This window comes from Nerophis ophidion, linkage group LG11 (assembly GCF_033978795.1).
Source record: "Nerophis ophidion isolate RoL-2023_Sa linkage group LG11, RoL_Noph_v1.0, whole genome shotgun sequence".
Classification (NCBI taxonomy): Eukaryota; Metazoa; Chordata; class Actinopteri; order Syngnathiformes; family Syngnathidae; genus Nerophis; species Nerophis ophidion.
In genome coordinates, this window is record NC_084621.1 from 66556843 (window position 1) to 66569701 (window position 12859).

At 37.2% G+C, this 12859-nt stretch overlaps 1 protein-coding gene across 4 annotated transcripts in view; it reads left to right on the plus strand.

The window, feature by feature from the left end:
- LOC133562376 (intermembrane lipid transfer protein VPS13B-like) overlaps positions 1–12859 on the plus strand; it is an 819661-nt gene that overhangs the window by 48443 nt on the left and 758359 nt on the right. For all 4 annotated transcript variants that reach the window (XM_061916537.1, XM_061916536.1, XM_061916534.1 and 1 more), the window contains exons 8-12: positions 242–513; positions 4207–4302; positions 4583–4705; positions 7615–7752; positions 11574–11661. In XM_061916537.1, the coding sequence (XP_061772521.1) occupies positions 242–513; positions 4207–4302; positions 4583–4705; positions 7615–7752; positions 11574–11661 (717 nt within the window). The remainder of the gene's footprint in view (positions 1–241; positions 514–4206; positions 4303–4582; positions 4706–7614; positions 7753–11573; positions 11662–12859) is intronic.

Below are 12859 nucleotides of genomic sequence, written 5' to 3' on the forward strand. Positions count from 1 at the left end.
AGTGCGTATACCTTGCTGTAACGTCACTATGTAGCAAGAACCCCACAAGCAGAGGAATCTAAAACATTGTAGTAGCATTTATAGGTCAGAAAAGACAGAATTCATTATAAGTGGAAGAAAATACAGTTTATTAAATCCAGGTCAATATTGTAAGGTTTTTTTCAGCACTTTCATCTTTGATATTTAATACACTAGTTCATTACACAATTATGAATTTATCTTTGTTCCTTTTGTTCTCCAGGGATGGATGTGGACATAGAGAACCAGGGTCCAGGGCAGTACTCAAATCCAGAGTTTTACATGGACTCAGACATGTCTGCAGAGAATTACCAAGGATGGGTCTCTTGGGCTTGGTCCTTCGTTCCAGCCCTAGTAGACTCAGAGGAGGGGGAAGAAGGTCTTTACTTGCAGGGAGAGACTGGAGGCGTCCCAAACAATCCCCAACAACACACACTTAAGGATCCCATTGTGTCCATTGGGTTCTACTGCACTACGGCTTCACTTACATTCAAGGTAATAAAGTACCGCAATATTCTTGTAACTAAATCCTACTCAAATGTCATGCTAACTTTTTGGTATCACGTCTTCCCAAAACAAAGTATGACAGATGTATAGCATTAAAAAAAAAATAGAACATTGTGAAGTACTTTTCAGATTTTTATGTTTTGAAACGCTTCAGAGCTTCATGCCAACAACATTACAGTCCATACTGTACGCCAAACATACAAATTATTTCAACATGAAGGGTAGTGATATACATTCTTGTAAAGTACATGTGTTTTATCGTTATATTTATATATGACATGAAGTATATATGCGTGTGTGACACTAAGGCCATGTTTATATGACGATGAACTCTTTAAAAAAATATGCCTCCTTCCACGAGTGTAGTTTCAAAGCAGTCTGTCTACACTAAAACACATTCATTCGCTGTCATGAGCATTTTGTCCAATTATAAGCCTGGAAAAGCAGCCAAGGCTGACATAGTGATATTATATTATACATTATTTTTTAAATCAGCGCACACTTACATGGAGCTCAGGCTCGTAGGTGTAAAAAGACACAGGTATGCGCGTCTGCCGCTGCAAGAAAAAAAAAACGAATGCTCTTGGCATAATACCTAATTTGTGCTTTAATATAGTGACAAATTAGATGTACAATCACTTCTACATTATATTCATAATTGGCGCACACTTACATGTAGCCCAGGAATCATCATTAATATTTTTTTTTCACCCGAGCGTGTTATATAGCACATGTTTCTGCCACTTCACATTACTAAAACACTCATAAGTAAATATTTTTATGTTCTGTTAAATAAGGCTTAAAAAGCATTGTCTTACTGTACCTGTTTTTTAATACAAACCAAAAAGCTTAGTTTTACCCATACACGCACGCACACAACACACACATACACACAGTTTTTAAAACTTCACTAGGACTGCAGATATTGATTATTTGGTATTTGAGTAATATATTGATTAGTTTGTTTGAATAACCAAGTAATCGGAGAAAACACACTTTACAGCCCCAATGTGTATTTTAGGGAAAATAGTAACAACAACCTTTCTGCTTGCCATAACTTTCATTCTTTTTTTGCTAAATCCAACACTGAAATTGCGTCTCTGCTCTTCGCTGCCACGAAAATGACTGCATCCACACCGTTCTCATGTGCGCTCGATAGCAGCTGCCTACACTGTCAGTATATTTTTGTTGAGAACACTCAATAAACCTGCCTACTTTGTCTTGTTATGTTCTTATTTTACTGTTATATTGTTATTCCCATTGTTTTTATTCTTTTTGTAATATTTCTCTATTTTGTTTCATTATTTACTTTTTTTTTTCTTTTTTTTTTTTTTTTTTAATTGATCTCAACTCTGTACACTGCTGCTGGAATTTTAATTTTCCTGAAGGAATCAATAAAGTACTATCTATCTAAACGATTAATTACAACAGAATATACATCTAAATTAATCAAAATAAATTGATTTAACTGATTATTGTTGCAGCTCTACGCTAAACCATGACTGCCCTATTCAAAAGCCAGTTTTTAAGGAAGAAAGTATATGTTTGTGTGTGGACAAGAAGTCAAAGTGCATAAAAGTATGCATTTTTAAAATATCTGCGTTAGTGTGGATGTGGCCTAAGCTGTTACCTCTTATTCTGTGGAACAATATTATCACGATTAAAGATATTTTTGTGTTCACACAGTCAGTTAAAACCCTTTTCCCTTTTTAATTTTAGACTTTTTTTCTAGTTCAGTTCTTCTGTGCATCCTACTTCTAAACCTTGCTACTCAGGCAAATCATATAGTTGATGTAGATGCCCATATTGGCTGTACAGATTTACTTTACAAAAGAGAAGTGTGGGTTATTTCTCTTGTTGCCTTACTTGTATTTGACTTTATTAAATGGATTTATAATATTATTTAGTGCAACCGGGTCAGAGCAGGATGGGATAGAAAGAGAAAAAAGAAGACAGAGGGGGAAATTGCGGGGACAAGAGGGTGATAACAATAACAACAACAACAGAACAACATCAGCAAATAGGATACGTACAAAAATGATGGTAAAAGTGATAGCAAAGAAACAGTTAGTGAAATAAAAAATAATCCAGAAATGACAATAAACATTATTACACTACAAATGGAGCAATACAAATACAGATAGAAATAGCACTATTGATAATGAATAATAACAATAATGACCTCTATTATCAACAATACAATTGTTCAAATGCAACAATAACTATAATACAATAACTTGAAATACATAAGAAAGCAAATAAATGGAGGGGAAGAAAGAGAATCCAAGTATATTAACCTTGTAGATTGTTATAGTAACAATAGGTTAAGCTTGGTCAGTGTGCCATGTGTTACCCAGTTTCCCATAAGGCAACAATGTTAATATATGTTCGATGAAACATGATTATATGCATGAGTATATGTATGTATATGTATTTGTATAAGTCCAGTATGTGTATATGTATGTTTGTACAGTGAATGTATGTGTACAGTATGTATATATATATGTTTGTACAGTGATTTTTTTAAGTGTGAGTCTTAGAGGACAGCTTGATCCCCAGATAGTTTCACTGCTCTTTGTCTCTGTGTGCGGTATAGACAAGGAGAGCAGAGGGAAATTGTGTCTCAGGCCACATTGTTTTAAACATTATACATGGATGACTGTTCCGAAATAGATCCCATTATTTAATCCTGACGGTTCTGGCAATGCTTTCTTTTAAATATTACTGGTGTGTAGTTCCAAGTGTGTGTTTTTAGTCAGGAGGCATTGTGCTTCGCTAATCATATTTAAGTTACATCCTTTTTTAATATAACGTCCAGGAATTTGCAGGTTTGTCTGCACACGTGATTAAGTGAGAATTGGAGAGGAAGGCAGTGAGGGTGAGAGAATCTGCTCCATCAGTTGGGATAATAAGACACAGCTGCTTCTTGTTCTGCACCTGCTTCCTGTGTAAAAGTTGAATGGGTTGAGTCCTGCACAGTTCAGTTCTACACCCACAGTTGTTATATGGGCTAAATTCTAAAGCATCACTGCTCTGTCTTTTTGCAACCAGCAAGTTTTGACCAGATGCTCTTTTTGTCCCTGGTTCTGTTTGACCTTCACCCAAAGGAATAAACGCATTACTGGACAATCCCTCCTCTAGCGTAACAGTTTTCTATATCTTTTTTTCTTTCCAGTCATGTTCTGATCAGAGGCAAATTGTGGCCTACCAAAAAACTAGATGAGTTGCCGTCAGATTGTTTGATGTACTTGTTTTATAAACTTTGTAAGAAAAATCTAATTGTAGTATCAATCTAGGAAAAAGTCCTCTGTTGTTGTTTAGGTTTTCAGTAATATTTTGTATGGCTATTGTCTGTCCGACATTGATGACTTAGATTAAATTCAGCAGCACACAAGCTCTTAGGGTTTTCCTGTTTTTTCACACTGATAGCACAAAAAACTCATTTTATTCTTCAAATACGCTTTAACAAGCTTCTTTAAAAAAAAAAAGGATCAATGTAGCCTTTTTACTGTTGACCTGATATTCTAGCAATTCGAAAAAACGTGCAACAGCGGTTACGTTTCTCCTTAAAAATTACCTTTATTGTAATATGTGATGCACTTGATTTACTGTAGTCACACTTGGTTATTTGTGAAACATGACAATCTGACATGACACATTTTTGTGTCTTATTTGTTTCAGCTGACAGAGTCCCAGGCAGAAAGCAGCTACTACAGCCCTCAGAAGGTGAAGTCAAGAGAAGTTATGTGCCTGGTTCAAGAAGGAATAACCATTGAGGTAAACATCTTCTTTATTTATTCTTATTGTTTGCACACCTAATTGTTGTGTGGTCATAGGTCAGTTTTTGTTTATTATACTCTCCTTACTGAATGGTGTTAAGCTAACTAAGATAAAAAACAATGAATCTTTAGTTTTGACTAACTTGATTCAAAATCATTCATCAAATCCAGTAACTGATGTTGAAGAAAAACTATTTAATGAATTGCATCTGCTTTTCTTGATATGTGGAAAAGGGGAATTATTTGCTTCAGCTCTGTTCTCCTGTTATCTTTTGTAGGTGCTGTTAATGGGGGAGCCCTTCTTTGACTGTCAGATTGGCGTTGTGGGTTGCCGGGCTCTTTGCATGAAAGGCATCATGGGAGTACAGGATTTTGAAGAAAACATCAACCGATCTGAAGAGGTAAAGAGCACCTTAAACCATCAACAGTAAAATTAAGCCTGGATGAATGTTATAATAAAAGGCCATCTTGAAACTTTTTCCGAAAAGTTGGAACGAAAGAAAGGGAAACCACCGGAAAATGTAACTATTCACCTCACTAGGACTGAACCCCCCATTTATACATCTTCATTGTCCAAACTGAGGTTTTAAGCTATACACTGTGGTTGACATAAACCATTACCCGTACACTTATTGGTCGAATAAATTTGGAACTAGTGCGGCCTAAATTAAGTATTCAAATTCTTTCGCATTTCATTTAAATATACACAGCTTTAAATGAAAAAAATAAACATGTCTGCTAACAAAAGCTGACGCTATCCCATCACTCTATGGCCACTGCTTTATTATTATGTATCATTACGTCTTTAGTTTGGGCCACCAATTTGTCGAAGTACAGTACGTGCAAGAGTCACATACATTACTTAAAGGGAACTGCACTTTTTTTGGAATCGTTCCCTATCCTCATAAAATACATTACCACCATATATTTTTATTAATACATTCTAACTCGTAAATACATGTGATCAAAAGTCTGCTTTTGATCAGATTTTTTGATGGAGCCTATGGGAGCCGCTCTGGTCTGCCTTTAAAGCCCTTAAAAACATTTAAACACCTCCATCAATGTTTTATATACAAACCCCGTTTCCATATGAGTTGGAAAATTGTGTTAGATATAAATATAAACGGAATACAATGATTAGCAATTCTTTTTCAACCCATATTCAGTTGAATATGCTACAAAGACAACATATTTGATGTTCAAATTGATAAACATTTTTTTTTTTGCAAATAGTCAACTTTAGAATTGGATGCCAGCAACACGTGACTAAGAAGTTGGGAAAGGGCATGTTCACCACTGTGTTACATTACCCTTTCTTTTAACAACACTCTAAACGTTTGGGAACTGAGGAAACTAAATGTTGAAGCTTTGAAAGTGAAATTCTTTCCCATTCTTGTTTTATGTAGAGCTTCAGTTTTTCAACAGTCCGGGATCTCCGCTGTCGTATTTTACGCTTCATAATGCGCCACACATTTTCGATGGGAGACAGGTCTGGACTGCAGGCGGGCCAGAAAAGTACCCGCGCTCTTTTTTTACGAAGCCACGCTGTTATAACATGTGCTGAATGTGGTTTGGCATTGTCTTGCTGAAATAAGCAGGGGCGTCCATGAAAAAGACAGCGCTTAGGTGGCAGCATCTGTTGTTCCAAAACCTGTATGTACCTTTCAGCATTAATGGTGGTTTCACAGATGTATAAGTTACCCATGCCTTGGGCACTAATGCACCCCCATACCATCACAGATGCTGGCTTTTGAACTTTGCGTCGATAACAGTCTGGATAGTTCGCTTCCCCTTTGGTCCGAATGACATGATGTCGAATATTTCCAAAAACAATTTGAAATGTGGACTCCTCAGACCACAGAACACTTTTCCACTTTGCATCAGTCCATCTTCGATGATCTCGGGCCCAGAGAAGCCGGCGGCGTTTCTGGATGTTGTTGATAAATAGCTTTCGCTTTGCATAGTGGAGCTTTAACTTGCACTTACAGATTTAGCGACGAACTGTATTTAGTAACAGTGGTTTTCTGGGTTGAAAATGATTTGCAAATCATTGTATTCCGTTTATATTTACATCTAACACAATTTCCCAACTCCTATGGAAACAAGGTGTGTACATGATGTATTATGTATGCACATTTATAATATAATAATATAAAATATTTACGTATTTTGATCATTTTAAGCATACGCAAAGCATTCATTTCAAAATTGCATTGCGACATTCTCTTTTTTTTGTCAACATCACTGATTTTTTTTTTTTTTTTGTTAACATCACTGATATTTTCTCACAGTAGACTTCGACAGCCAGCAAACATAGTGAAACGTTATTACTGTAAAAGGTCTGCTGTCTTTAGGATGCAAACTGCAAGAATCTGATGTTCATATATGCCCGTTTAGATGAAGAATTACTCAGGCGCATTTTCGTGTAGTTCCTGAGTCTGAATTGGCTCTCAATGTGTACCAACATGTCGGATTACATCCTCATCCTTCTACTATCCAAGTGAGAGGCATGATTTATGATCTAGAATAAATATTGACGAGCAATTAAAAGACGTAGCTGCTGACCAGTCGATCATGCAAACATAGACACACAAGCTCATGATAACGGCAGAGCTATAAATAGTTTGTCTGTGTTAGCGCTTTTGGGAACACTATCACTTTTACTTGGTTAATATTCAAGTCACAAATTGTAAATGGAGTATAGTTGGTGCTTTTTGGATGTTTTTTTATTGGGTTTTTCGGGCGGAATGGAGAACTTCCCATTGACTCCATCGTAAACTGACTTTTATTTACGTTTATTCACGAGTTAGAATTTATATATATATAAAAAAAAAAAAAAATCAACATCCATCATGTCTTTTATAATAATAATGAATGATATGCAAAATTCCAAAAAGGGCATTTCCTCTTTAAGAGAAATTCAAGAGCCATATTGTATACGGTCTACTATAGCTCAGTAGGTCAGGCATGCGACTCCGGCTGGTGATTTTTTTTTTTTTTTCAAATATAAATGCCCAAATTTATTTTTTGCGACTTGTTGTCACGTTGCTTTGTTCTCTTTTTATATGATTTTATTATATGTTTTAAATAACAGTGGCTGGTGTTTTTTGCAGTGTTGCTTTGTTGAATTGAGTGACAAGAAATCGGATTCAGCTTTCAGTTCGGTGGTTAAAACAAACTAAGTGTATTGCAATAGAAAATTTATATGGAATAGATCCGTATCTAGAGTATACATTGATATATATTACTGTTTCCCTATCTATTCTTCATGTCTTATTTCCTTTTTGTCTTATGTTTTGTCTTCCTGCAGGAAGCAGTGTTCTTCAGCTGTGGGGACAACCTAAGCAGCAAAGGAATGACGTACCTAACCAACTCTCTGTTTGACTACCGCAGTCCAGAGAACAATGGCGTCAGAGCGGAGTTCATCCTGGATACTGTTACTCACAAGGTCTCAACATTTCTTCAAGTTCCGTTCTCGAAACTACCACAGCGCCTACTCGATTTTTGTTTTACTGAATTTAACACCAACCAGTGTTCCCAACATTCAGTGCATTATTTTCTCATTGTGAAAGAGAAATGTTGGCAGCTGTTTCGAATGACTTACAGAAAATATCAGTTTTTTGTTTTGAACATATCCTCTTCAGCACATACGGAAAACAACAAGTTATAGAGAGAACCATCCCAATAGGATGAAAGAAATCGTCACACAGTCATATGAAAGTGTACACCTTTTAATTACCACTTTTTCATTATAATATTTTGACCGAGCTAGTGATACATTGTAATTACAGAGTTTTTATATGAGGCGATGACAACTGTTGCTATATTCAGAGGTTCTAAGTACATATGTTTTTATACTCTTTATTTCAAGTTGTTTTTCAGTAACCTCTCATCTAAACAAATCAATATAATAATTATTTACTTTAAAATCGGCACTTCTAATTTTAGTGAGCCAGCTGCTTGCGCCAATAGAGGAATTTCCCTCCTATTGAACTAGTAGACTTCCACACCATAGATTATGCCTGACAACTCTCAGCTCCCTTAATCTACCATCAGTGGTCGAGTGTTGACTTTACTCACAAATGCTCATGACCATCAGTGAAGCATTTGTTTGGACATCCATTCATCCATCTATTCAGGCTTGAAAGTCTTAAGAGTCAAAGGTTTTTCGTGTTAATTCATTAGTGGTTTTGAAATCAGCCAATGGCTTTGATCCAAAAGCATGCCAGAGCTATTAGCAGTCCCCTTATAAATATTACTTATTAACCTGCTTTTCTGATAAGAGCCTATTGAAATCTCTGTTTGGAGAGCTTGGGATTGTTAGTTAGGTTAGGTGTATGTGTGTCTGCTTTGGTTTGTTGTGAGTGTTTTGTGTGTCTTCTTTCATACGCTCAAATTTTGTGGTTAATAATTTAACTGTGTAAAAGAAATACAACAGTGAAATATATTTTGTTTGCATTTGAGCAATTTGTTTTATTTCCTTTTGTCATTTTGTAACGGATGAATTCAAAGGTTAGCCCTTGCAGTGGAGGCTGTCACCATGATGCGAGCTAATGCTGGCATAGTCAAAAGAATCGTGAAGGAAAGTTATGACTCGGAGGTTATGTTAAACAAATTCCGGATTATTTCATTTGATTATCCAAACGTACAAAAATAATGTTCAATGGCGGCCACAATGACCAAGCATTGATGTGGTGAATGAGAGAGATGACAGAGTGCTGTTTTCAGGTGGTTTAATGCAGTTTATTGTGACTTTCAAAGACGTAATGCTGGAGTCTTACATAACATGTACTCTTTACTTTAATAATATAATAATACCTGAAAGTTGTTTTTAATGATTGGCGGGTAGTTGCCAAATATTAAAATTTATATAAATAACTTTACGGCTGTAAACCAGACATGATTACCACACTGCCACTGCGCTGACCTAAACTTAAATAATGAACTCATTTAGCAATCAACATTAGTTGATTATGGCACATTTCCAAATACTCAGAAGCTATCGCTCTTGATATGACCTTGCTATTTCTGGGTGACTTAGCCCCAATTCTGTCCTGTTAGTGTGATTTTTAAGTTTTGAATAACATACAATACAGGCTCCAGCCTTGTTTATAATTCCAGTCACTTTGCTACGGTCTGTTGTGATTGCTACACCAGAAACTGCCTCTCTAAAAACCCAAACAGTCTTTTGTGGAACGTAGTCCGCAGAGGTATGTCCGTACTCAAAGCGGACGTCCGCCAGGCCTGTGCGTGTGAAGCTAAAATCTTATGAACCTGTGGACTCTCCTCTTTGCACATTTCCCCACATTAAATCTGACACCAATCTGCATTTAGCCGCCAAACCATTTAAAGAATCAAAATCAAGCCAATGTACAAAATGCTTTTCACGACTCACCTCTGAGACGATTTTTGACATAGTTGATGGCCCAGTTGATAACTGACTGCAATATTTTGCCCGAAGCATTCGTCTCATGTGGCGTTAAATAGAGGTACACACAGTGGGGCAAAAGAGTAGTTAGTAAACCACCGATTGTGCAAGTTCTACCACTTAAAATGATGACAGAGGTCTATAATTTTCATCATAGGTACACTTTAACTGTGAGAGACAGAATGTGAAAAAAATCCAGGAATTCACATTGTAGGAATTTTAAAGAATTTATTTGTAAATTATGGTGGAAAATAAGTATTTGGTCAACCATTCAAAGCTCTCACTGATGGAAGGAAGTTTTGGCTCAAAATCTCACAATAGATGGCCCCATTCTTTTTTTCCTTAACACGGATCAATTGTCCTGTCCCCTTAGCAGAAAAACAGCCCCAAAGCATGATTTTTCCACCCCCATGCTTCACAGTAGGTGTGGTGTTCTTGGGATGCAACTCATACCAAAATGGATACATGGATGATACAGCAGAGGATTGGGAGAATGTCATGTGGTCAGATGAAACCAAAATATAACTTTTTGGTATAAAATCAACTCGTCGTGTTTGGAGGAAGAAGAATACTGAGTTGCATCCCAAGAACACTACGACTACTGTCAAGCATGGGGGTGGAAACATCATGTTTTGGGGTTGTTTTTGAAGTGGGAGAACTTGCACAATCGGTGGCTGACTAAATACTTTTTTGCCCCACTGTACCACCGACTGTTTCCTTAGTTCACTGCTTTGCAAAACCAGCAGATAGAGCAGCTCCACTTCCTCATCGTTAGTGAAGTGCGCCATGACAGAAAAGTGTAAACAATGCTGAGGGGTTGCGTAAAATGTAGTGTTTCACAGGAAACTACAAGTAGAATTGCATGTGACTATGGAAGCTCTGACAACTGCGGGCGTTCTGCACAGAGTACGCTTCTCCCACAGTGCGCTGGAGTCTGTGAGCACCAGTCTTTTGGTACTATTAGCGTTGTACTTTTAGTCAATATCATTTTAGTTACCGTAATTAGTACCTACATACTCACTACTACCCATTTTTAGTGTTCTGGCTGTGACCAAGAGATTGTGATGCAAGATTCCACATTTTCCTCATTCATAAAGCAAAATATTGTCACCTCCATAATTTTCAACGTTTTTCTGCCTACAAATGAGATTAATATAGTCGAGTTGATGCCAAGGAGCTCAATTTTGATCAAAGCTAACCACATCACATTCTTTTAAGCTTTCTCTGAATCATTTAGGTGTTTGTCTAACTTCAAATGGGCCTGTACATTTGTCTTCTGGAGGAAAATGACCTCTGCAGGATGTCAGTCCATTTAAGTCAAGTGTGTTCCCAGTGTTTTTCTTTCTTTGGTTCCAACTCCCTTGATCATTAACCAGCTCCTCCTGTGTAATTCTAGGTCGATCCCCTCACTCATTTAAAAATTATCCTAATTATCTTTACCCAAGGAGGTGAGAAGTTGCGTGACGTGCCAGAGTTCTGGTGATTGACTGTCACCTTGGTATCCTCTATTTCTTAGAATTATGGCGGTGTTTCTTACCAAGCTTCTTGCTGAAGAAACGTAATTCATTTGTCTTCCCTAATGGGTACAAAGCCAGAGGTTTCTGGTTGGTAGGGGATTTGCTCATTTGTAAATTGCTGAACTTGGACGCAATCAAATAATTATTCTGTCATAAAAAGCACCAGAAATTGTATTTAAAGATCAGCTCTCAATAGCTTTTTTTAATCTTAGACTTAACCCCTCTTGGTTGAATGCATGATGACCCCTCGGTCATTGGAGTCTTGAAGGCTGCTTGTTTGCGCCCTCACTGCCATGTTTACCTAACTCTTCTTTTGTTTGACAGGAGACCTACACAGAGATAGCAGGCATGCAGCGCTTTGGTGCTTTTTACTTGGATTACCTCTACACAATGGAGAACAGCAGCGGCAAAGGTATTGTCTTAGTCATTCCATCTCACAGAGCTTGTTTGCTCACCTTTCCACTTTTTTTTTTCTTCTTTATACTTGTCATGTTCTCTTCTGCTCCAGCTTGCCCCCTCCTTTCTTCCTATCAGTATTGCGCTTTCCATCTCATTCTCCTCTCTTCATCTTTCTTTTTCTCCCTTTCCCTCTTCTCTGTCAAACAAGACCTCTAGAGACTTGAATAATGAGATTGTCTTGTTTAACTCGCTGCCACCTGGTCCTTGACCCTTTCTGTCCTCTTTCTCACCCCAACTTACCTGCAAGGCAACTGTCAGAAGTGTTTAGTCTGCTGACACATATTTGAGTTTCTTAGTCCTTGATGCTTGTTGAAACACTGTTCCATCCCTGTCTCTCTACCTGTAAGCCCTTGATAAACTGAATAGGGTCCTACTGCCTAATTAGGTGTCACTCTTTTTGACATTCATACTTCTTTCCTACTGAACCTACAAATGTGTCACACACACTAGTACAGTGTGATTACTGAGCCTTCACACTGAACTGGCTATATGACGTATAATTATGAGGATAATTCAGAGACGTAATCTGACTGACATTAAAGATATACAGCTGCTCAGAATCCCAGAGAGAATTGTGGTTTTGGCCTGCTTTAAGGCAAAACGTAGTTCGACTTTTTTTAAGCTGAATTTTTGCCAAATTGCTCTTCACTGTGGAGTTTGTGGAGGCTTAGGGTGCACCATGACACACCTTGGCTATAAGTGTGCCACCCTCGGGGGGATCAGTTCAATTTTCCTGATGCTGAAAATTTAGCTGGGTTAATTTCCACTCAAGTTGCAACAACACGATATGGACACAGACCAATTTTTCTGTTGAAATATAATGATTGAAGTCTGTAATATGAGTTAATCCATTGTCCACATTTCATGTGTTTTTTCTTTAGAAAGCCTGGTGATAGTTTGGGCCGTGTCGACACAAACACGGTTATTTTCAAAACGGTTATTTGACTCTATGGTGAAATAAAAAAATCTCCATCCACACAAGTGGAGTAAAAAAAAATGTTTGTTCACATAAAACGCATGCACGTTTTGGCCTATCAGAAGCCTTAAAAGCAGTCATAGCTGTCTTTGTCACGTATTGCTTGAACGCCTCTATTCATGTAGTGATACGGTGGAACCTCAATTTACGACTATTTTGACTTACGACTTGGCTT